General features: G+C 37.1%; 1 protein-coding gene across 17 annotated transcripts in view; it reads right to left on the bottom strand.

Annotated features, from left to right (window-relative positions):
- Positions 1–27,021, bottom strand: part of SLC8A1 (solute carrier family 8 member A1) — a 493,745-nt gene that overhangs the window by 61,710 nt on the left and 405,014 nt on the right. For 6 of the 17 annotated variants that reach the window (NM_001032861.1, XM_077958223.1, XM_028831407.2 and 3 more), the window contains 2 exon segments: positions 356–373; positions 3,312–3,415. In NM_001032861.1, coding sequence (NP_001028033.1) covers positions 356–373; positions 3,312–3,415 — 122 coding nt within the window. 17 annotated transcript variants of the gene reach the window in all.

Below are 27,021 nucleotides of genomic sequence, written 5' to 3'. Positions count from 1 at the left end.
ACATGTGTAAATTGATCAGTGTCAAAATATGAACAATTACAGTTTCTCCATATGAAATGCTTATAAACACAACACACACACGTTATTAATTTGTAAAATGTTAAATGTGTAAAACCAGCAAGAGCACACCATGTGCCACAGTTAAATATTAATGCAAGTTACGTAAGGTGTGGGTTTGGATTGATGGTTTAAGGGTATTTGGGGAAAAATAAGGAACATTAGAAAAATAGTCTTACCATACAGGTATTTTCCTTCATTAAAAGCAAATAAAAATGAGAAATGTTTTAAAATGTAATAACATCTGGTGAGAACAGACAGTAAAAGTTAGATAGCATTAGACTTGAAAAATTCATACCTGTTATTGTGAAGCCACCTAAAAAGGAAAAAAAACAACAACAAATGTTATAATTTAACTTACATTCTGCAAAACAAATACCAGTGACATCAGACTGCCTGACAACCCACCCAAGGTACTTGCCAAATTATATTTACAATTAAGAAGACTAGGAAAACATTCATGACTGAATCACTAATCATTCTTTTAAGATTATGAGATTTAATGCACAAATTTAATTCTTGTGCATACCTAAGAAATCACTGATTTTTTAAAAGGTTGTACTAAATTAAAAATGCAATACAAACTATTTGACCTTGACAAAGTGAGGTCAATGGCCCTAAACAACAATCTTGTTAGCAAGTCAAGAGAAGTAAAAGTCACAGAGCTACTATATCACCTGGCGGAAATGGAAAATAATCTAGAAAAATGGAAAGGAAATGCAAGAAATGAAATGCTTACCAAGCTCATTCAATAACAGGGCTGTGAAGGAAATAGACAAAGACAAACACAGAATAAGAGACCAGATGAATAATGAAAGTAAGAGGAATATCAGCAGAAAGAAATCCAGGCAGATCTGATTACAGTGGTAGGGAGCCACTGCTAAAAATGGGTATACCCCAAAGAAATATAGTGTTGGGAATATTTCTGAATAAACAATCCCAACTGAAATTTCTGAAAATGTGTGTGATTGAATACACATGTATATATGTGTGTGTGTGTATGTGTGTATATATATATATTTCACTTTATAATTTCTTTACATTTCATAAGACATTTCTAGTATATATGTTTATACCTAGAATATAAATCTAGTTTACCAAATACAGTAGAAACATTGTATGAAATTCATTCTTAACTTGATATGAGTGAGCCTTCCTCATTAAATATTGCCTGGGATTTGGTGAATCCAACGTATGGAAGCCTTAAATCATCCAGGATCTCGGGTATCACAACTTTTATTCAGTAAGTATAGGTGGAACATCCTGGGAAATTCCATTTTAGGTTCCCTGCCTGGAACGGTAGTTTAGCCCAAGGTAAAGCACTATCTTGGGATGCTCTATTTGGATGATACTTTGTCCACCAAGAATTGCTTATGTATTAAAATCCTTAAAGCTTAATGGTCCCAGGAATTAACACCTATGTGTGTCCTTATCTGTGACTTCTGTAAATTATTAGATAACCAGAATCCTTCTAGTGGACATATAATCCCAGGAAACTGACAAGGCATTGGGTGGGTGGGGGGAGGGGGATATATAATTTGTCTTTCAGGTTACGTGCTTTAAACCCAGAATGTACTGTAGCACTTTATTTTAGTAAAAGCAATCTTGCTAAATATATCAAATTATTTCCTGAGTTGAACATGGGAATGTTACAATTACTTTTTTGGGCCCAGTTTTCTCTCTAATGATAGTGGCATTAGAGGATACTTTCTAAAAAAAGTCAGTTATTTATAGTGACAATCCACTTGGAGGGTGTGAAACTGGATAGTGCTACTAAGGAATTTTAATTTGCTGTTACATGAGGGCATATTTTACTAAAATGGCAATTGAAAGAGCAGAATCCAATGATGCTCCTCCTTGTGATAAAGTTCTTTGGTGGAATACATTAGAAGAAAGTGCTTTCTCCTGTATGTTAAGGAGGCATTTTGGATCCCATCTTTGTAAGAAATCAGCTCAATTTTCTGGTCTCTTTTTCTTCCATCTACCATCTATGGAGCAGATTAAATAGGCTGCATTAAAACGGGTCTTGAGTGCTCCTTTTCCCATCACTCCAAAGACTCCTGTCGCCATCTTGAACTTGATTAACACAGAAACATACGTGTTTTTTCCCCACCAATGGACTCTGAGGCCACGAATGTGGGATACATTTTCCTATATGTCTACATAGCAATTAGTCCTATATATTTTATTTTTCCCTCTACATGTAAAAGCATATATTTCTTACAAAGTGGCCCATCTCATCATATCATACTGTCCTCACCAATTGTTTGTATGCAATTAATAAGAGCTATTAATATGTGGTCTGTTCATTTTACACAAGTAAATCACCAGAATTCCTTTTAAAATGGCCACTATTAGAGGATAATTTTATGAAGCCCTATTAACAATTGAGAATAAGAAATCCTCTGTAAAACTGATACAAGATTGCTGTCTTTCCTATGAAATATAGGCCATATGTTAATAATCAGTAAAATCTAGTTATAAAGGACACTTTTTTTCCTATTATATATGTTAATAATTTATTCTATAAGTATCAAGAGATTTTGGAGCATAAGGCTAGGTAGGCCTTCAGCAAGGATTAAATTCTTACTGAAGGGCCTTATTCTTCTGATCAAAGAAAATTGACATGACTGTGGTTTCATAGATATGGTGCCTTTTAAATGTCATATTTGATGATACAAAAATATGCTAAAATGAGCACTAGAATATTGAAAACACTACTCTTTAAGGATCTTTGTTCTTAATATTTTTAAACTGTGTTCTCTAAAGAAGCCTGATGATTGAATTCTGAAGTTTCCTGTTAGTTGCCATTAGGGTCATCTACTAATACTAATAAGTATTAAGTAGTTTCTTTTTTCCAGCTTTATTGAGGTATGATTAACAAGGTATTAAGCAGTCTTTATCACTAAAATTTTAGGGGAGATTTAATAATTGGAGTGACATATTAGAATAAACCGTGAATAGTGAAAAACTAAACACATTCTTTTATATAATCATTTCTGAATTACAGAAATCCCTTTCAGTGTTATTAAATCTGGTTACAATCAAGGTTAGCTGGCATTTCCTGAAGAGAGTGGGCGTTGCCTGTTGCACTTGTGAATTAGGGAAGGGAAATGAAACTGCTAAAGCTTCAAAGGCAATGAAGTATAGTACTTGGAAGCCGAGGAAGAGGAGAGAGTTAAGTGTGAGAGTAGGGAGACACGGAGAGAGAAGAGTACAATTTCTCGCTGGTATGTCTTTGTTTACTCTCACACCTTTCATTCCTCTTCTTATCCATTTTGGTTCCTCAAGCACAAGGGAGAAACTGCACTCTTTCTCATATTCCTCACGGTCAAATATTCTAATGGTAATGATCTTCCTGTGGGAACACAAGACAAAGGCAAAACAAATGGTTGGAGTCACACGCTCATGCTCTTGGTGTCCACCAAGCTGAATGTTACTGTGATGTTATGGAGGGAGAACTGGCAGCACATGGGCCTCCTGAAGTATGTAAAAGGGCATCTTGGGTACTCTTGGCTGGCCCCCATTAAGTTTTCTTTGCTAATTTATCACTTTTATGAATTATTCCTGCTTCAGTTAGTAGTCAGTAGGTACCCCAAAATAGGAAGATAAATCAGAACGTTGCCTTCCTTTTGGCATTGCATGGCATCTGCAGCCACTTTCCCAGAAATGGACACTTGATTGACTGCCCTGAAAATTAATCTCTCAGACGTTAATGTGCAGCACAACCAATGCTGGCTGATGTAGCTACAGGCCCGCCCACTGTGGCTCAGCATGAGATCTGTGCCCTGTTACATAGGTGGAGGGATGTGTGCATTGTAAGTCATGTTCTGAAGAGTGTAGGCATCCAGGGGTGGCACAGGCCAGCAGAAGCTGTTGGGCTCAGCCCTGGAGCAGCTCCCCCACCTTTCTTCTCACTCATCTCCACCAGGCGGGGCTCTCCAATCTCAAGGAAGAAGGTCTTGTTTTTCTCATATTCCTCATCATCAATTACCTTGACTGATATTGTTTTGCTGAAACAGAGAATAGAAATTGACGAACAAGGGGAAGAGGAAAGAAAAGAGAAGGAACATAGAAAAGAGGAAAGCAAGGTTAACCAGTTGCACTTTCAGACAAACAGTAATCGAGAAACTTCTGTACTGTGAGTTTTTTCTTCAAGAATGGATATCAGATAGGTATGAAAGGTCAGAGATTTCACTCAATGCATAGCTCCCCTGCCCAGGGCCACAGAATTATTTTAGGCAACATATAGCATTCAGTACTAATAGGTTTGTCATCATCATAAGGAGGAAAAGCAGAAAAACACAGATCACAATAAAAAGAAAAGAAAAACACATTAATTTAGTAAATACCTTAACCAGTGGATTGTCTAAGCTGTGCCCTGGAACTTGCTCCTTTAGAACAAGTCAAAAAATCTCATCAAGATATTAATAGAGTTATCTCTGGGCAATAGGCTTACAGGTCATTTTTTTCCTTCGTTGTGCTTTATTATAGTTCCAAATATAATATTTTTATCATAAATTGTTAATAAATGAATAAAAATATCACAAAGAAAATACAGTCAAATTATCTCACCCCCACCCAATGTCTTAGAATCAAACTCTTATTCAGGTTAGTCAGATTCTCCAGCTAGACCACAGCAGGAAGACAAACATGTTTTGTTTGTCTTTCTAAAGATGGAAGCTGTGGCCTCACAACAGCTGTTTTGAAAGTGGGGTGGCAGCAGGTGGGTGTCATGATTTGTAGTTATTTTCATTCTTCCAAAGTTGAGTTTTGACTTTCTATGAAACATGCCATTTACACTACTTTCAAACGTCACCAATACACCAAGGTGTTTTGATGAGAATTCTTCCTGTAATCCAGCCTTTAACAGTTCTTGCCTTATGGTCCTATGGCTATGAGTGACTGACAGGCAGGGAGGACAAATGCAAATATGCAAATCTCAGGTTTCCATAAGCATTCTTGATTACTCTGAAAATAAACCAACCTAAAGTTACCTTTTAATTAATAAGGGCTTAAACACTTTATATACTACAACTTATTAGAAACCTCTTAAACACTGATTTGTCTTGAAAAAATGTTTCCAATAACATTGGCCAAGAACAATTCTGATCAACGTTTTTGAAACAATGAGTGTTTGTAGACACAGATTTTTAACAGCATGGTCATTAAGTTTTTTTTAGGTCTTCTGGAAGGAAATTGGTTTATAATCTTGTTTTTATTTTATTTATCCAAGTCATTAAGTTTTCATTCGATCTATGCCTACTAAAGAATATCAGTCTTCTTTCCTAGTTACTTTTAATTCTCTGAATTTCCCAGTCCCTAATGCCAAATGCTTAAGTCTTGCTTTTTGGCTTAGCATTGTAGACCTGAGACCAGATTATTGGTTCTGGTACCCTGAAACCCAATAACGTACTCTCTGTTCCTCAGCTAGAGAACACCCTTGAATGATACTCACATTCCAACGTCTCACTCCTAAAAAGCTGCAGCTCATGAAACTCCTTTCCTTTCTCATATCTGTCCTCAAATACTGACACTAGATGAACAGCTATAAGTGAGTAAAGCCACAATCATTTTTTAAAGAGTGGTTAGGTATTTACAAAACTACCAACAGTATGATAATGTCCAGTTACATGTATACTATAAACAGCTCTATCCTAACTTTTAGAATTATTTTTTAAAATCACCTATTTAGTATAAAAAAATTAGCCCACTGTGACTAAACTAGAATATTTAATTTTTCCCTAAATTCCAAAAACTATAAAATATTAGAGAAGGCACAGGAGGATGGATATAAGGAATGATGATTATTTGATCATTAGAACTGAATTTGATGTTGCAAAATAGATCAAATTTACCCCACACAAAACTGCCATATGTCTATCCTCTTTGTCAACAAAACGTATGCATTTTGGGTATTCATTTCCGTCTCGTAGTCTTGCAATCTTAAACTTTAGTTGTACATTTCTACAAAAACAGCATGGTGAGAGCAAAGGTAGGAAAGTGTTGATGGACAATAAAAGGGCCATGCTACTGTTCTCTGGACTTGATGGCCCAACATCCATTATCAAGATGCTTCATTGTAGGGTACATCAAACTGAAATCCCTCATTGTGAGAGTCATGTTGCAATATTCTTGTTAGCATTACTTAAAAACATCTGATGTTACATTTCTCCATCTTGTATTTGCAACCCACCCTGCATCTCATCACATATTTAATTGGATTATAGAAATAAAGCACAGTGGGGATGGTAGAAGTAGCCTTGCTAATAAGGTGAATGTTTGTGTAGAAAAGGTACCTGTTTCATGTTCACAAATCAACTTATTCACAAATAAATCAAACAACATATTATTGCTAATCCTTGGTGAATATCATAAATATTTAAATCCTCTAATGCCTTTTTTTTCTTTCCTTTCTTTCTTTCTATTTTTGAGATGGAGTCTTGCTTTTGTTCCCCTGGCTGGAGTGCAATGGTGTGATCTCGGCTTATTGCAATCTCCGCCTCCCAGGTTCAAGCGATTCCCCTGCCTCAGCCTCCTGAGTAGCTGGGATTACAGATGCCCACCACCATGCCCAGCTAATTTTTGTATTTTTAGTAGAGGCAGGGTTTCACTATGTTGGCCAGGCTGGTCTGGAACTCCTGACCTCAGGCGATCCACCCGCCTCGGCCTCCCAAAGTGCTGGGATTACAGGGGTGAGCCACCACACCCGGTCTATTTTCTATATTCTGAGTAGCTGATAAATGGGGGAAATACAGTTATATAGCTCCACACAATTTGTCTGCATATAAAATAAGCATTTATGATTTATCACTAGCATATCCCTATTCATAGGATCACAATTCTTAGAAAATTTTGAAGTACTTGATAACTATGACACTGAAAAAATCAAGGATGAAGAAAAAGAAAAAAGTACTTTTGTAGGTGCCTGGCAAATACATCTAAAATAGATGGAATTTGCATAATGGCATATCATTTCAAAATCATTAGTAATAGAATCAATAATGCTTCTGACAGGAAGAGCCACTAAATTATATATTGATTTCACTCCTCTTGCACAGTGAAGCTATTAATAGGAAACTTGATTATTAAAGGACATTTCAGTGGATCTAAAGTGGCAGGATGAAGTCAGTCCTTATGAATTAGCCCTTTAAATCAACAGAGGCAAAAATCAGAAGGGCACTGGTAATGTTCACCTTTTGCTTCAGAACAGAACAATTTCTCCCCTTAGCAAATGTAGTAGAGGTGAAATAAACCAATATAATTTTTAAAGGAACACATCCTTGGGATGTCTCCTTCTCACTTTCCAGAGCCTAATGCATGAAAGATATTGCCACCACTTCTTCCTTCACAGGGGATAGTATGTGAGATGGGGTTGGTTTGGTGAAGATGTCAGTTATTCTGGCTTGATAATCAGCAGAAGCATGTTCCTCACAGTTCTGCAGTAGAAAGAATCTCAAGGACTGACAGAACCTTGAATGTCCTCCAGTTGGCCCCATTGCCACACCAATACCATGTCCACAGGACTTTTGCATTGTCACAAGGACTCCAGCTCCCTGAAAACACACATCCATTTTGGCTGTTCTGTTCTGTTTACCAACAGGGAACATAGTTGTTGCTACTTCTTTTCTTTAAATTGACAGGTAAACAAAAACAAGACTGGAACTGTTGGGTAGACACAGCCCTTCATCCAAATATAATTCTTGCATTTTTACTGCACTGATAAAGAACAAATAGAAAAACTGGTATCACACAACTTCCAACTATTATAATTATTATAAAGACAGGAAAACTCACTTCTTTTTTACAACTTTTCAAATTTGAGCAGTATACTATAAAAACTGTAGTTTCTGGAAACTAGCAAAGCAGTTACAAATCTTACGATAGCATTAAAATATTTCTTAATATTGCCAAAATTTTTATGGAAGTACATTTTGGTTCTATTTCTAAAAAAAAGAAGAAAGATCAATTTATTTAGTGGAAAAATACTGATCATTCCTTTTGAAGTTTGCAGTGCCTTTTATTTGATGATACCAAACCAACATCTATACTTTACTTCCCAGTCTCTATCTCTCTCTTATCTTATGTGTCTCAAAGGACCCGAACACCTTCAAACAGACTACCAAGGAGTTCTTATATCTGGTTTTGACTCAGGCAGGCAGACAGAAAAGAAAGACGTGGCTTTATTAATGAGGGTTGAAGAAGAAAGTCTCTTCGAAATATATTTTAGTTTCTCATTGTTAACCCAAAGTGGTACCACAGTCTCTTTTTCAACTTAAGCCTCAATTTGTCCTTCTGTGGTTTCTTTTCTTTAAGACTGCCCTTGATGTTGGGAGAAGATGAGGAAAGGATGAACTGGAGGATTAAAGAGAAGAGACTCCTCCATTTTAGATCCTTAAACAAAAGATTTTAGTGAGGATTTCACATATTTAGATGCTTACGGTTGCTTTTTGTCTTTTAAGATTTACCCTCTCCTTAGACATACTCAGAGGCCAGTGGAATGATAGGCTCTTTGCATTTCTTAATTCACAGATCTTCATAACAGCCCAAGAAGTAATTCTTACTACCTGAGACTGACAGGGAAAACGACGACTCTCAGAGACCTTGGTAATATCCAAGGTCACAAAGTGAGTTCCTGTGACTGGCTTCAGGAACCGAAACCTTTAAATTATATGACTCAAAATCAACCAGTAGGTCCCTTATTCATTCAACTGTGCAGTATTTTTATGGCCACTTTAAAGGATCTAGATCATTACTTTAATATCAAGTTTTATTGTTTCATCTTTAACAAAGAATGACTGTATGAATATAATAGAATCTCAATTCTGTTTTTAAAAGGACTGCAGGACATGTTATATTCCATGATGGCTGCTTTAAAAAGTTAAATCATTGAGGAGATAAAGGTTTAATTAAAAAGAGCCGTGAGCATGCAATGGTTCACCAACTCTGAGAACTCTGAATAGTCAACCAGCAGTTTCAGTGTCAGCTTCACCTAAAGTGCGGGACTTGTTAGAATTGCAGAATCATAGGCTCCATCCAGGCCCACAGAATCAGAATCTGCATTTTAACAAGATTCCCAGATGATTCATGCATGTTGAAGTCTGAGAGGCACCAATCTAGAGTGGACAATGGGTTCTTGTTATTAAGTTGGATGATAAACCAAGAGGCTGGGAATAGTTGGGCTTGTGTTTTGGACCTGGCTGCATATTAGAATCACCTGCAGGATTTTGCAACCTATAAATGCCTAAACCCACTCCAGATCAGTTAAATCAAATTCTGCTTGTGGGACCCCCAGCATGAATATAGATTTTTAAAGTTTTTGGATAAGCACAGTGGCTCATGCCTGTAATCCCAGCACTTTGAGAGATCGAGGTGGGAGCACAGCTTGAGTCCAGGAGTTTTAGACCAGCCTGGGCAACAAAGTGAGATCCTGTTTCTATGAAAAGTCAAAAAAACAATACACATGCAAAAAAACCAAACAAACAATAAAACAAACAAGCAAACCCCTCCCCCCCCAAAAAAAAACAGCTGGGCGTGGTGGTGCTTGCCTGCACCCCAGCTACATGGGAGGCTGAGGTGGGAGGATGGCTTGAGCCCAGGAGGTTGAGGCTGCAGTGAGATGTGATCATGCCACTGCACTCCGGAACTGCGAGACAGAGTGAGACACTGCCTCAATCAATAAAAATTTTTAAAAATTAAAAGGATTTTAGGTGCTTCTAACATGCAGCCAGGGCTTGCTTTAAAAAACTACATTAATAATATACACAAAGAATACATAGAATTGTAAGACAGTAATAGTCAAAACTAAATTTTAGATCTAATTAGTAAGGTAGGTGGAAACATGGGAAAATCATTTTGTTTTGTCTTTTACTCCTGTTCTTTTCTGGATTATAAAATGTACTTAAAGTTGTTTTCCCCTCTCAGGAAATGCTGGTCTCTGCAGGCAACCTTAATAGTACAGGTGAGAAAACACCTTTAGGATTCAGGCATCAGAGTTTACACTCATGCACAGTGATTTCCTTCTCAAGAAAGTGATGGGAGCTCTGGTGAATGTTTTTACACAACAGTGATTATATCTGGGGAGTAGACAAATTAAGCATTTCAATTGCCACGGAAGACAGTAACGCCTCATGTCCCCACCACAGAGCCTCTGAGCCATGTCAGTGAAGGGCCATGTCAGGAACTGGAACTTTCCCACATGTAAGCCATCACACTCCCAGACTCCAGAAAGAACTGACCCAGGACTGACCACGCATGAACCTGGCAACTTCTCTGACCATAATGAGTTTGAAATTTGATCCATAGTATACCTGATGTTAAAAACTTCAGGATAAACTGCTCCTACAGCTTTAAAAGACAAACTAACCAAAAATTAAAAAAAAAGAAATGGGCAAAGGATCTGAATGGCATTTTCCACAGAAGATAAACACAAATGGCCAATAAATACATAAAAACATGCTCCACATAATTAGCTATCACAGAAATGCAAATCAAAGCAACCGGGAGATACCATGTCACACTCACTAGGATGACTACGATAAAGAAGACAGACAATAACAAGTCTTGATGACAATGTAGAGAAATTGGAACCCTTGTACACTGCTAGTAGGAATGTAAAATAGTGCAGCCACTTTGGAGAAGCCCTCAAAAGTTTAAAAATAGAATTACCATGTGAACCAGCAATTCCACTATATGCCAACGAGAATTAAAAACATGTATTCACACAAAAACTTGTGCATGAATTTTCATCGCAGCATTATTCGTAATAGCCAAAAAGTGGAAACAACTTACGTTTATCAACTGATAAATGGATAAATAATATGTGGTGTATCCACAGAAGGGAATATTATTTTGCAATAAAAAGGAATGATGTATTGATACATGCTACAACATGGATGAACCCTGAAAACATCATTCCAAGTGAAAGAACCCAGACATAAAAGGCTATCTGTTGTGTGATTACATTTATAGGAAAAGTCCAGAATAGGCAAATCCAGATACAGAAAGCAGATTAGTGATTGCCTAGAGCTGGGGACTTGGAGACAAAAGGCCAGGTGGGGTGGAGGGAGTTGGTGACTGCTGATGGGTCACCTTTCCCTATACGACTATAATCATAAGGAGGTCTGCTGCCTTTGCAAAGTCAATAGCTCTGTTCATATCACCTTGAGCATTCTCTAGTTCTTTTGTTGGCATTTACTTCTTTCTACATACAAGAGATGATGAGCTTGCCATGGGTTGCCTTTGTATCATTTGGTTTAAATTCCTGGTGCATTTTAAGCCTTTTTTCCTTTCACAAGTTGATTGGTGAGTTACTTAGTGATTTGGGGTTAGGGAAAGGAAGGAGCAGTCAGAGAAGATCCATGCATATATTATCATTTTCTGTTAAGTGACCCAAATCAACTCCTCCGTCTAGTAAATGTTTCAAATGGAATAAGGACAGGTTGCTATTCATATTATTTCCACTAATATTTTTACATCATTTTTAGATTACTGGTGAGATATTTTGGGCATGGATTCAACTGGGGATTTGCTCAATATCCCATGCTAGGATAGTCACAGAAATAGGACTGAATCATGACTTAAATCTATTGTTTCCTTTCTCGAAATCTTGAGAGAATTAATCCTGAACTCACATTATCCAGGTTTGTAACTTGGCTCTGTTACTTTCTAGCTAAGGTATTTGGGTCACTTCTGGCATCTTTCTAAACATCAATGTTATAATCTATCAAATGAGGATAATAGAACTCACTTCACAGTGATTATGATGTTCACAGTGTTGTGATGATCAAATAATGGGTATCATCATTATGTTCACAGTGTTGTGATGATCAAATAATGGGTATCATCATTTATCAAATGTGGATAATGAAATTCACAGGTTGTTGCAAAGATTAAATAATATATTGTACGCAAAAATTATTTTGCAAAGAGTTAATGAAATGTTAGGTGCTGTTGTTATTAGTTGAAAAGGAGTGGCTCGTTTTGCAGTTCTTACCTGCCTGTTTACCCAGTTACTAAAAGGGGCAATTGGCAGATGGCAGAGCTGGGGGTCAGGAAATATTCAATGGAGTAATAAGCAATACCCTCAAATTCATTCTCATATATAACTTTGGATCAAATCCCATATAATGGGGCATCCAAGTCCATAATCTGAAACTCAAGAACACAAGGAGCACAGCTCTGCCAGGTTCTCACTCACCACTAGCTGGATACACACAGGGATCTGAAGTCATGCTTTTCCTGGAGCTCCTGCTATGAAGCCTAGCCTGACAAATGGTGGTGGTGCTATTCTGTAATTTAAATAGACTCCAAGGACAAGAGTTGTTAAAGTAGCTAAACCAAAGTAATTCTCCAAGAGGCCTTGTCATCCATGCCCTGATCTTTTGGTATTGTCAAATGGTTATTGAAATCATTGCTTCAAGCAGAGCAAGAGACAGGGACAGCTAAACTCCTACTATTCCCAGGGAGACCAAGGGAGCTTTAGAGAGCTCTGGAGTTAGGGTTTTCTAACATAACCTTGCCCTATTTTATTTTCCTCTGCCCACTATGGAAACTTAGTGGTAACCAATTCATTTTGTCAAATGCAAAATAGGAATAAATTTAATTCTTTAGTTTTTGTTTTTAGCAATCAATTGTCAGCGTTAATCTCAAACAAATCTTTGAGCTACTTTTCTGTCCCTAGAAGACATTCTGGTTGACCACTTCAAAGAGATACTACAGGGATCCGTAGTTATTATTTCAATAAATAATAGGCTAGTCAGTCTAATATCCCCACAGTGTTCTATCCTATGATGGTAGGTTTCAGAGAAGATCTGGTGAGTAAGTTTACTAAGACAAAATTACATGGGTGTATTAAAAATTGACCATAGTTTTGTGATATATAAAATTTATACCTTACCATTGCTTCACTCTTCTGCAGTTCATAAACTTCAGCCTTAAGGAGGGTAAAGCAATAAGGATCTTGGGTCTGTTACCTACACATGCCTGCTGAGACAATTTCTCTGCTCAGTGAAAATTAAAGTGGATCAAGCATAGGGTACCATGTTGAAATATGGCAAAATAGATGCAAATTTATGTTTTACTGTTTAAAAATATTGGCATTGTGCAAATTCTATGAGAGGATCACATTTAACAAAATGATGGCAGACTCTTGGCATTGTAAAACTTATTAACTTATAAGACTACATATTTGTCTATAATCTGAGATCTTTACTCCTTGAATGCAGATTCTCTAGAAAATAACATTTTAACAAATTTTTCAAAGTTTAAGGTAACATTCAGAACAATTTGTGGCAAACAGCATCTTTTCTAGAAAGGAAACACATCAACATCTTTGTTTGGTTCAGTTTTAGAAAGATCAGCTCTCCATTGCCACTGCCTATTATGATAATTCAGAATGACAATGAAATCGATGCTGCTGGATTTCAAACAGACTGCTGGTTGCCCATCCTTTTCAAAAGCTCTCTTCATCTTGAACATTTTAAACATTCCTGGATTGTCATCAGACTCGTTCCAGAGATTATTTGTACCTTTGGTCTTTCTTCCTATGTTACGTTTCTTTTTTCAAAGTAAAAAGTGTCAAGGAAAACACTGGAAGGACTTTACTCCTGGAATGTTATAGGACAGCAGCTAGAATATGCTGAAAGCATCTCTGTCAGAAGAGGTCAGCTTTAAAATATGAACACCAAGAAATAAGCTGGGCTTTCTTAAGTTTTAAAATTCATATTCTCTTTCTCTCTTTTCCCTCCTTTCCTCTCTGTGTCCCTGGCCACAAAATACACAGTGGCAAATCAATCTCTGTCTGTATGTACTCTTAAAGATGGGTGCCAGATATTTTCTTGAACATGGCTAAAAGAAACCAATAATTCGTGAATTGATGCTGATGTTTAAATTTCACATTTTAATTTTATGTCTAATATGTTATTGTTTTTTCACATTAGGAGACAAGAGAATAGGACCTTAGGTATTAGTAAAGCTAATTTACTAATATCAAGGCGTAGACTAGTAGAAATCAATATCAGATTTTTCTTTAAGTCAAATTTTTGGTGTATCCCTTTGGCTGTTGCTTTTCCTGATAACCTGGATTAAACTAAACTTGATTCTAAATAGACTTACGTCCTTGTTTATATGAAACATCATAAACTGCCAGAAGGAACAATAGTCCATATTAGCAAGCTTATATTCCATGGGTTCTTTCTCACTAAATACAATTAAAATAATGTGGATTGCTTTAGGATAATGTATATTCTTTTAAAGGATTTTCCTGCATATTATTATTAATTATTGAGACGGAGTCTCTCTCTGTTGCCCAGTCTGTAGCACAGTGGTGTGATCTTGGCCCACTGTAACCTCTGCCTCCCAGATTTAAGCAATTCTCCTGCCTCAGCCTCCTGAGTAGCTGGGACTACAGATGCATGCCACTGCACCCGGATAATTTTTGTATTTTTAGTAGAGATGGGGTTCCACCATGTTGACCAGACAGGTCTCGAACTCCCATCCACCTCAGTCTCTCAAAATGCTGGGATTACAGGTGTGATCCCCTGTGCCTGGCCCATTTTAAAGTAATACTTGCTAATTGTTGAAAATTTGACAAATGCAGAAATGAAGAAAAAGTCGCCCATAATCCTATCACTAGAAATTAACATTTTAAAATGTTTGGTTTTAGCTTTTAATGAAATTGCCAAGAATATTATGAAGTTTTGATATTTTTCTATGGATGAGCTACTTGGGCTTAGCTCTTTTAGAAACCAAAGTTTATTTTCCCTACAATCCTCCTCACATGCTTGGGCCCCACCCTGGACTCTTAATGTAGAAGGTAACGTTCCCCATCTTTTCTTTCTATTGGCTTGTATGGAAGTTCTTGTCTGAATTCTGCCATATGGAAAATTTGCACATACATTTTTAAAAGGAGAAATTTTCTCCTTGGTCATTACTAACCTTTTGGCTGGTTTTGCTGGAAAAGTTTTCAGGATTCATCTGCCAATGTTGTTTGCCTAGAAGGCCATTCTGGCTACCTCGCTAAGCATCTTGTTTGTTCCGTAACAATTCTTCATGCTAAATCACTCGCAAATGCCATGGTGCTTAGTGCCCTTCTGCTAATCACTCATTCCCAAGTTTGTCATCAAAATAGCATTAGTTGTTTTCCACTTAACTTCAGCCATCATCTTCCGAAGCCCTCCACTTTTCAATCTAGAAGCACAATCTCTCAATCCTTAATCACAGAAATCTCCCTGTTCACTTCTCATTATACACATAAGCAAACTGAGACTCAGTGAAATTAACCAATGCCTCAAAGCTAGTGGATGCCAGAATCAGGATTAAAACTCATCTTCAGACTCCGAATCCACATCTGTTATTTGTTTATCTGCCATTATCCTAGTGTTTTTCTTCTCGATGCTGCTAAAATCGAACTCACCACTCTTCATAGAAAACTTTTCTTTTTCTCCTCTCTTTTGAATTAAGTAAAAACCGATGCTGATAACAGAAAGAAATGCGTGATTTTCTTTGGTAACTCAGTACCATTTCATCATTGTCCGCCATGCTGAGGGATGCCTTATAAATTCAATGGCTCACGCAATGGAAACAAATACTTCCTTTAGTAAGGATGGCTGTGTTGAATCATGGCCTGAAACAAAACTAGGACATCCACAGAAACACTACATAAAGAGTTCAGGTAAAATAATAGTCAATCAAAATCAACTCCTTGTCTTATTATTATTCCCAAGTCTTCTGGGCATCACACTTAGCAGTTGCCCTTCTCTCTACTTTTCTTCTTTCTTCAAACAGAGTTATGGTATGCAGCCCCCTCTACCACTAGACGTGGCCAATGATTGTGTGTGTGTGTGTGTTTTCCCCTTAATCTATTTGCACTTTTAAGGGAATATTTGTTTTCTAATTCAAAAGGGGTAATTGTGAAAAGAACTGGCTTTGCAACAATATGGTAAGCTTGTAGGCATGGTGAGTAGTGTGCCTCTATATGGTGAAATACTTCTTGAATGTCTAATCCCAAACAAGTAACAAATATAGTATATACTACAAGTTAAAAGTTACTACCAACAAAATATCAAGGGCATCAATACACCACCTGTTTTTTTGCTGTTACTTTCTACTACTTGCAAAGTCCAGTGATACACCCACTAACTGTGGACTCTCTGAATGTTTAAATCTTTTCTGGGTATTCCATTTGGCTTAAAAACATGTCAGTTATCATTTTGAAGCTCATATTCTTGATAGAAGGGATCCAAACACTTTATAGGTAAGCATCACAAGATAAAATCTGCAAGACAATTTAGCTATTTACTGGTACTTGCAATTTAAAGCTTAAAATTAAAATTAACCAAAACCAGAACAGACTTTATTGGGTTTAAACTAAAAATGTGTTTTGCTTTCTTTCCCTTTTTTTGTTTCTTGTTTACGATGGAAGTTTCCCTAGTTAGACTTTATAGAACCAGAGCAGGTTTACAGAATGCAAATAATGACACTGTTTAACAAAATTGAACCACTGGACCAAAGAGTGAGAAAGTATTTGGTGAGCAATTCCTGGATTAATTACAGGCCTCTGATGAGCTACATTTAATGTGCACATTGATTGTAGGGGAAAACCTGTAAATAAGCTTTGAAAATTTTTTAAAATTTTACTACGGATCACATGTAGTTCAGTTAGCGCTCAAAAAAGCAAATCTTCACCCCTATTTCAGCTTTTGACCCAGACATAATCTTATAGGGAAAGGTTGTTGTTTTGAGGATTTTTATTAGTTTGTAAATTTTGTAGGAAGTCTGTACTTTTGTTCAGAGAATCATGTAGGTAGAGAGAACCTATGGGATCTAGATTTGCATTTGCAATAGATTTATAGCTTTTAGCAGTATCATTTACTCACTTCATCTTTCAATTTAAATATAAAATAAGACAAATTATACGTAACCCACAAGGTTAATATGGAAAACAAAGTAATTTATATGAAAGATTATTTTCACACTTTAAGCATTTTCACATGTGCTTTCATTATCTAACTTAATCTCATTCTTGCAACTGACCAAACTTAGACATCTTGATTCCAACAATCTTTCCAGTAAGCTAAAGCTTCTTCAGCTGTAATTCAAAAATATATATGGGGCATTAATATGAATATTAAAATATTCATTTTGGAAAATAAGAGTTTTCTGTGTGAATGAAAAAGCCATAATATCTGACACCTAACCATGGATCTCCTTTTAGAGGTTTTTTTACATTTATATAACTAAAGTCTTTCAAAATTATAGCAGCAGATACAATTGACTGCTAGAACATGAACAAATGCTTTATTAAATATTTATAATTTTAACATTTCTATTAAATTTAATCATGGTGGAATTAAGTTTATCTTATAATATATGGAACACTAAAGCAAATGGAGAAATACGGGAAAGCTTTGCAGGGCATCTCAAGGGCAGGTCTATGTATAATGAATAAATCCTATTCAATAAAATATACAGTTTTAGTTTTTGTATTATTTAGACCAGGAAACCCTTAGAAGATTATTATATATTTTCCCCTACATATTAACTTGCTGTCTTGGTGTTATATTTGTTGGTCCTGAATATTTTTTTTTAATTGAGTTACTTTGAGTTTGTAGAATCATGAAAATTCTCTTAATAGCTGTAATTAAATTGCTTTCACAAAGTTAGACTTCCTGAGATACAGATTCAAAGGTTGGTGAGACTGGTAATGCAACTGAAGAGAATCCATGGAAATACAGTGCTGGGTCTTCAGACCCCCTAAGAATATAAACTGTTCAGGCAGTACTGTCTATATTCAACAGTAACCATGCCGCCATGGGATAGGACAGCATTAACTATGTGTGCATTCCCTGTGACAGTGAGCACAGTGCTGGCATAGTGTTTGTGTAATAAATGGTTTTGGTTGACTCACTGTCTGTACTTGAGTTTGTGCCAATCGATCAAGGTATCTTACATTTCTTAGTAAAAGGCAGCTCACATATGTTTTAGATAAAAAGATAGGGTTCTTAATGTTGATCTCACCATGACAGTAAGCAAAATGAATGGTGTGTAGGTGATTCAAGCTCATGACTTAGACATCATGAGGAAGGGCAAAATGAATTTATCAGACACATTTTAGATTCCTGCAATATGTTATTCCATTCAGCAATTCCACAAACCCTTACTGAGTATCCAATTTTTGTGGCAGGCCCACATTAGGCATTGGGGATAAAAACAGGAGTACGAATTCACAGCTTCGAGAAGGGATAGGCATGTAAACCAAAGATTATGCACCTCCATGTGTGTTAATTGTAAGTATGGGCTCTGTGCTCTGTGAGCACAATGGGTGGGGAAATAAACAGAGTTGGAAAGGCATGGCATGTTTAAGAAGCATCAGGTTCTATCTGACTTATGTTTATGGTATGCACATGTAAGTGGTAGAGGGTTGATGGGAGATGAGTCAAGAAAGACAGCTTGGAGACAGGAGAAATGCTAAGTCATGTGGGCATAATTTTGTAAGAAGCCAATGGGCCTTTTTGATTATGGACTGCTATTATCCAATTTAACTTTAACTTTTACTACAATCACTCTAACTCTGGAATAAAGCTTGTATTGTAGTGAAGGAGAGGGGGCAGGGAAGCAGATGTGGAGAAGATATTATCTCCTGGACTGGCAGAGCCTAAAGTCCCTGCCTGAATAATTAGCCAGGTACCCCTCTAGCAGCATGCTTTAAAGAAGTGTCTGGCCTCCTATCTCCAGTCTAGATCTGTCAAAGCTGAATAAATAGAGAAAAGCTACTTTAATTTCTTTTGTGAAATTTCTTTTTCCTGAAAACTTGACTGTGGGTTAGAGAAAACAAGTTGAAATTGCATGAAATGCTTTCTCTGAATTCCTCTGCCAAGATCAATTTGTTGTAGCATGATGGAGGTAGTAAAATACGAATTCTGCTAGAGAAAACATCATGAGATTGTAAAACTGACCTGATTTTCATGAAAAGAAAATCTATCTACCATAAATTCAGATCTGAGCATGTATTTCATTTTATTTTTATCAACCATGAGTAGGTTTGGCAAGCCTTATGACAAAATGATATCTGGGCATATATGTGAAGTTTTTAAATGAAATTATCACAAACTAAGGTCTCAGGTTAATGAATTACATGGAAAATTGCTATCACATTACATTATCTTCTACAGTATTGGCAGGAGGACTGGTGAGAGAATTACAACCAAGATGATATAATGAAATGAAAATTTACAAGTTGAGGTGTGGGAAAGGGTAAGAGAATATCATTCTTCTGATAACAGTGAGCAATCACTAAGAAAAATGACTCAGGTTACTCAGTAAGCAATGTGTGTGTGTGTGTGTGTGCGCAAAGAAAACGAGAGGGAGAAGGAAAGACAAATTGAAAGGTAGAGATAGAATAAAATGTCTTGAGTTTTATGATGAGAAATAGCCACTTAATATTGGACGCATTAATAAAATTAATAGCACCAGTTCCTTGCCCTTCTTTGTGTTAAGCAGATAGGAGCAGTGAAAGGTTGAAGGCAAAGGTGATAGCAAGGGTTTAGGTAGCAGCAGTTATGTCATATCCTAGGGCCAGGCCTAGGACCACACAATGGGATGAGACAGACTGGAAGAGGCCAAGACTGGAATTCACCTTGCCTGCTGGAGTACAGCAGGGAGTAGGATATCAGGGAGTCTGTACAAAGCCACCAAAGATGGAAGGTCCATTCCGAAGAAACAAAACATAGAACCCAGAAAATATGGAAATCTAGATTACATAGAAGCCAGGTAAGCCACTGGGTGAGATGGGCAAGAAAGCATGGAGCTGAGTGATGTAGAATGGAGGATAAAACAGGACAGAGGGCTGCTCATAGCATCATGTAGCAGAGTTCTGTCATCATCTGTTCTCCAAAGTGACTGATCACAATAAGAATGTGCCTTCATTTAGGATGAACTGAAGTCTTGAAGTCAACACAGGGAAGCAGAAACCAGAGAGAAAATCAAATATTTCAGGCAGATTTCAGGAATCTAGTAGTTTACTGCTTTTTTTTTTTTTCCCTGAGTATCTGGAAGAACATGTGAGATATGCAGAAATTTGACAGTAAAGTATCTGGTAAATGAAAGACTGGACTTTTGGAACTGGAGAATAGTTCAGAGACCGATGATCAACAGGCTCATTGTGATGCTGAGGCTCAGAGGAGAGCTAGGCTAGGGCTTGTGAAGTTCCTCCTGACTAAAGTCACGGTGGAGTGGGGCTGAGAAAATTGGTTGGGATCAGTCCAGACTTGTGGAGAATCGGAGGAAAGGAATGAAGCTGAGAAAGAATTTGGAGAAAAATTGAAACTTTCTACCTGCTTCCTGTCAAATCTCTTCTGTATGACTATATCTTTATGATTATCTATAACTTCTATTATATTTAAGTAAATAGTGTTTGCAAGGGTCTGAACATGGGAGAAGGATAATAATATGGGCGGTGAGGGAATCTTCTGGGGAGAAGATAATTCTTATCTTGATATATTTAATCCAAGTCATGATGGGAAATGTCTTATAGAATGTATATTAATAGAATATTTGTGCATAACAGATCCGGAGGTGAAGATGAAATATCTGGATGGCAAGACTCTCTATATATTTGTCATACATTTTGAAGTGGTAATTGAAGGCACTGATGTGAGCTAATAGACTTTTTTCCAAAGGAGTGACCTTAAAAGAAAAATCAAAGCAATGTGAAATCCAATACTGTAATAATATCACTGGTAAGAATGTAAAAGAGTAAAGGGAGGTGGGGAGAAGGGGAGACCGAGAGGGGTGAGTTACAGGAAGGCTGAGAAATGCTAGGGTCCTTGAAGCTTAGGGTAGGATGTCTTTCAACTTAAAGGAGGAAGTGCTAATATTTTAAAATCAGGAGACTAACAACTTTATGCGGGGGAAGAAAGAGTCACAGTTTGGGCTGAGAGGAGACTATTAGAAATAAAACCAAATAGCTGACTTGTGTTGTGATTTGAGGGGGGGACAAGGAAACATTTTCAGGTAGCAGCGTTGGTGGTGGTACGCTCAAAGAGTTTTAATACAAAAGAGGAGGTGAATGAAATGACACATGGTGGGGGCAGTTGTAGTGAGTGGTGACTTTCCAGAGAAGGTGTCCTGAGGAAACTCAAGTATGCATTAAAACTTAAGAAGTGAATTCTCAGTAAATACAAGGCTCATTTCTCAAGGTGAAATGAGCCTCTGACCTTGTGAGGTCCTGAGTTTTATGGAAGGAACATAATATTAGACCAGTGGGTCCTTAGATCCAGCTGGCCACTTGAATTTCCTGTGAATCTTTAGAAACAAAGATTCCTTGTCCTTACCACCAAATCAGAGCCTCTGCATGTGTAGTGAAAGGTGAGCAGGGGGAATCTATAGTGATGAAAAGCTCTCCTAATATATCTAATGCAATGATCCATCAATCGGTGTTAGGGGGATATTTTACTAGACCTGCTCTTACTCCCAGGTTATGAGGCTTAACAGCACATATCATTAAGGGCCTTAAAAACAAACAAACAAAAAACCAAAATAAAACAAAACAAAACAAACCCGTCTTTCATTATCTGTCTCACTCCCCACATTTAAACCACTCAGGAAATTTACACTTTTCCATGACACTTTCTTAGATTGATCAGGTATCACATTCAGGGGATGAAAGCAAAAGGTAGTTCTTTGTGGCTCTTGTGGATGCTTTACACTGTATTTTAAGAGGTAAATTTTCTATCACGTCTATTCTCAGCGCATTGATTAGTGGTAAAAGTCCATTTATTATCTCACAGAATTACTAAGTCTGTAGCGTATTCTGCAGAGGGTGTGTTCTTTATGGTAGATCGATTTGTTCTGTAACCTGCATAATTTTCCATTAGAAGATGTCATGGAAATGCTCCTGCTCATATCCCACACATCAGTGGCTGCAAATCAAATGAAACCTGTCACTTATTACTGTAGAACTGGACCAGGTTTGTCTGATACTATTCCATGCCAAGCCATTTGCCCCAGTTCCCATTTGGGGGCCAGAGGAAATTATTTTGAGTGCATTTCAATAGTGATATCCCTCCTGATAAATTTAGCATTTACTGAGGGATCCACTTTCCATGCATGCATGTAACTGCTATTTTCCCTGAGCTCAGAGATCATTGGCAGAAGTGACAGCTGGTGCCTCGGGATGGAGCTATAATTTTATGGTGCAGTGTCTATGGCTGGAAATGGAACTAGCAAACCACAAATGCCAAACACATCATAAACGAAAATGTTCCTTAGGAAGTACTTGCCAATTTCTGAGCAATTAATTAGTCCCTAACATACACACTGACTTTTATGAATAAAACAGCCTAGGAAATTCATTTAATTAAGCAGACAGTTACGATAAAATAAGGTGCTTTCCCTCTTCAGCAAAAGATCTTTCTTTCATACCCTCTTCTGGCTTGCATCCTCGCTCTCTGGTAGGTCTGCTTCCATTTTCCAAACTCTTACAAGGACTCTTAAGCAAATTCAGTGTTCTTAGAATGGGAGGAAACTGACTGGTTATTCCAAGTGAAACTGTCTGTCTCCAAGACGTTTTCCTGTTGAAATTTTCCCCATCTTCCTATACCTTTTATCCCCTTTCTGTGGAACCAAGAGAGTGGCAGTATCTGTGAGGTTCAAGATAGGATCTGTTGACAAAGCTCCAGGGAAGAATGACTGTCTAAAAATGCTCCTTGGGAATAGCTTTTGTGGAAAGAAAGCAGTGCCTCCACCCACATCTTTAGTTCTGGCAGCTGCCTATAGGACCAACGTGAATATAGATCAGAAGGACAGGAGTGCATATCAGAATGGACCAGATGAGGAACAGCAGAGGAACATAAGATTCAGGGCAGCTCCAAACTTCTAGAAAGATTTGCCAACTCTGGGCAGTTGAAAAAGTCATTATATGAGTATTTTATTTTTCTAAAATGAATGTGTGTTAGATTAAATGAAAGATATAGGCAAGAGAACCATATGAACATGGGTAAGATATAGGGATTAGTGTTAGGGAAGATAATGGTAGCAAAAAACTCAAAACAATTGTGTTTGCAATCACATACATGCTGGCCTAATTGACCGGACATTCTTACATGGACTGCTACTAACCAGAGTTCTTGTTTGCATTTCTCAAGCCTAGAAAGATGATATATAAGTATCACCATTATATATTTATTTAGTGTGCTCTCTGAGATGCCCAAAACACTTGGTGACATAGTTAATTAATTCATATCGCTTCCATAAAATATTTCAGGTATTTCAGTTGCTATAAGAAAATTATTGATTTCTTTTTTAAAAAAGACTACATTTGGTAAAACTGACCCAGAGTATAAATACAGAATGGAACCTGCAGTGAGAAATGAATTCCACAGTAATACAGATAACAAGGAGAATAAAATCCAAAGTCAGAGACCTTGATATTTGATTAACTCCAGTTGTATGGAATGCATGGTTTGCGCATGCTCATGAGAACACTGGGATGATACTGGGTAGGTTCCTTCTTTAAGGCACTAACTACTCTGGAGAGTGACTCCAAAATGTGGCTTCCCACTCCCCATTACTATGACAAATCTCACATTAACTCAATTGTCAGACCCTTTCTCTGCCGATAAAGGGCTGAAGGGTTGGCTTGGTGATCAATTCTTTGAGCTTCCAGAGAGATTGTACAGCTTAATGGAAAGTTAATTGAAGGGAAAAAAAAAAAAAGTTAAACTAGGATTTGCTCTAGGGACCATAACATGAATGTTCTATTGTAAGTTTCTTGATGGAAGGCATTATATTTTAAAATTCTATGGTAATACAATTAATAAATCCAGAAAATGCCAGCTGATATAATAGAAAATTGTTCAAGACTCCAAAAATTAATCTGATCCCATTTCAAAGTAAGGCTAAAAAGATGTCCGTGTTTTTAGTTGTGGAATTTAGAGTACGTGATGGAGCCTACTTGGAATCCTAGTAGACAGAGGAATTAAACAATAAAATTTGCATTACTCAGATCTATTGTAGTGGTGGAAGTGGACACTGCTCACCTTGGGGGCCTTGAATGAGTCAGTGTTGGATCACTGGCTTGCTATGGATGGAGCTTGGCAGGTGTGGTCTTCCTGAAGCAGCACTCCTCTAGAGCAACACATGATACTCTTATTCCATCATAATCATACTACAGAGGATAGATCTCCATACTGACCATAAATATTGTTTGTCTGTACTGTACTGCAGGTGATCCAAACTCTGGCAACCAATATTTATTTTCTAGACGACAGATACTACTCCAAAACAATACTAGATCACAAAGGAAGGCTTTAAAAATTACACATAAGTGTCTGTGGTAAAGGTCCCTCTTTGTATGTCTAGGACTATAGGTATTAAGATTCGGAAGTAAGCAGAACAAATTCTGCTATACTATTCACTAGGAATGTATGTTCTCAAAATTCCTCTCCTCATTTAGAAAACCACAATTACAAAAACTCGGCCACAGAGTTTGCATTTTGACGTGTTGCTGATTCTACATGATAACTGATCACTTCAAAACTGACAGGACTTACATTAGGTTCTTGTTCTTAGTTTTAGTTTTAACAGGGGAACCAGGAAAGAAAGAAAGTATTGCTCATCAGTGGCCATATTTGGCAAAGGCAAGACTCTCTTCCCCCCACTCATTCATCCTGATAGAGATGTGACACAGACCAGATGTCATTCCAATGTTAAAATTACATTGTTTTCATAACAAAGTCAGCTTATATCACTCTTCAAGAGATCACACTAATGCTCCTTTGTATACTGTTATGAGGAGGGTGAGTTAGATCTTTCCAGAGGACTTGCCAACCACAAACTATAGGAAGAGTAAAGATTTTCTAAACATTCACTAGCTGGCTTACAACCTGCATACTATGTGTCTCTGCAGCACACAGAGGATTTCAAGTCATTGAGATACATATACTAAAAAAAACCTTTTTAGTAATTTCTGATACTTGGAAGAAATTACAGGTACTTGTTCTTCAGGTAGGTTGAGAGCTAGAGATTTCATTGGCTAGAGCTTTTTTGTTGCTTATTTTCTTTGTCCTTTCCTCTCAGGTCATGGTGACCTTAAATTAATTTATGATTCCAATGCTTAAGAGTTTTATGTGTGCTATTTTTCCCATGTAACATCTGGAACTTGGAAGGTAAAAATTCCAAATCAAGGGCCAGAATCCATATGGGCTCAGCACATGTAAACCATAATTTTGGAAGCTTAGTCCCTCTTAGCCCCCTTATCATTGCTGCATTCCCGCTTACTGTATCACCTCTGTGGCCTTGATGGCGAGTATGGGAACTGAGAACTCCTGAAAATGCCAACAAGAAGTCATCTTCAGGGGACTCTAATAGTAAAATGCCAAATGAGGACATTCCTTGCTGACCAAGTCACCATAACTCTTAAACTATTGCTGTGAGCCAGAAGAATTTTTTTCTTTTAGCTTTAGAGACTGTCCTTAATTGACTTCATGCGTCTTATTACTCACAATATTCATTTTTATGTAGTCAGTTTATATTGGAAAAAACCAACCCACTTAAATATTTATATATGATAAAACCGGTGAGTATGAGTGAGATTACAAAACAAGTTAAGATGTTTAATATTACAAAGAATGCTAACATTTCTTTATTTCCACACAGCACTCTCTTCTCTTTTTATTCTCTTTTTTGTCTTTAAGCAAAATAAAAAAGACTCAAAGTAAAGGTAGGCTGAGAATTATAATGCCAAAATACTCACGAATATCATTCAAATCTTGAATGGAGACCCCCACTCCCTCAAAAAACAAAACAACCCCCCCCAAAAAAAACCCAAAAAAGCCATAAATAATGTACTTCTCCTCCAAGATTACTAGGTTATGTAAGATAAATGCCACCATTTTGTCCTCACGCTAATTAATCTAAGAAGTTTTAAGATTTTCTTTTTTTCAATTTCTTATGACTTGTCAAAGGTATGACTGGTTGGGGTCCAATCAGTATTTTGTACTCATTCGACACTATTTGGCTCTAAAACCAAAACAAAACTAAATTTACAAATATATTATTTTTGTGGTAAATTTTAGATTGTCTATTACTCCAAACCAGCGATTTTAGTGCTAATGTTTATTTTGGGGAGAAATGGGAATTAAGCTTGATCTTGATGATCAACCACAGCAAAATTATCTCCAGTTAAGAAACACTGGTCTAGATTGAAGGTATGGTATGTTTCCACTTTCCCTGAATGACTGCATGGTATTTTACTAAGCTTTGCCTCTGTAAGTACACACAGAAGGGTTCTTGACTATTTTGGCTTGAAGAACTTATGCTGATATGAGTCATGTAAACCATGGCAGAGAGTCATAAAACTGGAAACAGGGAAGGCTGTTTGGTCACAGAAACAGCTTACCAGTAGAGTCCCCTGAGGAAGACTTCTTGTTAGCATTTGCATGAGTTCTTGGTTTCCAAACTTACCATCAAGGCCACAGAGGTAATAAAGCCAATGGAAAAGCAGCAATGATAAGGGAGTGAGGAGGTCAAAACACAAACTATTGGAGGAGTTAAGATTTTCTCAGAGCATTCTCTAGCTGGCTTACAACCTACGTATCTATGTGCCTCTTTGCAGCACATGGAGGATTTCAACAATGAACATTGGAATATCTGACATATAAGAGCATGTGTATATGTATGCATGCTGGTGTGTGTACACATGCAGGTGTGTGCACCCTAGACCTTTTTTGCTATACTATCCTTAGAGGACATGTTTCCAAACATTAGATCAGCACCATGGGGCAAAGTGCAAGGAATGAACATTAATCCAGTGTTAACAGCTTGATACAGTAAGAAGAATAGGTCAAAATGTTTAAAATTCTCATTGGGATCTATGAACAACTTTTTATGCTATAATGTCCTACTTCCACATCTTTGCACGTCCAAATCTTGTTCAATCCTTTAAGATATAGCTGTTAGGCCACC

Source organism: Macaca mulatta, chromosome 13 (assembly GCF_049350105.2).
Source record: "Macaca mulatta isolate MMU2019108-1 chromosome 13, T2T-MMU8v2.0, whole genome shotgun sequence".
NCBI lineage: Eukaryota > Metazoa > Chordata > Mammalia > Primates > Cercopithecidae > Macaca > Macaca mulatta.
This window is presented reverse-complemented; position numbering and strand designations above follow the sequence as displayed.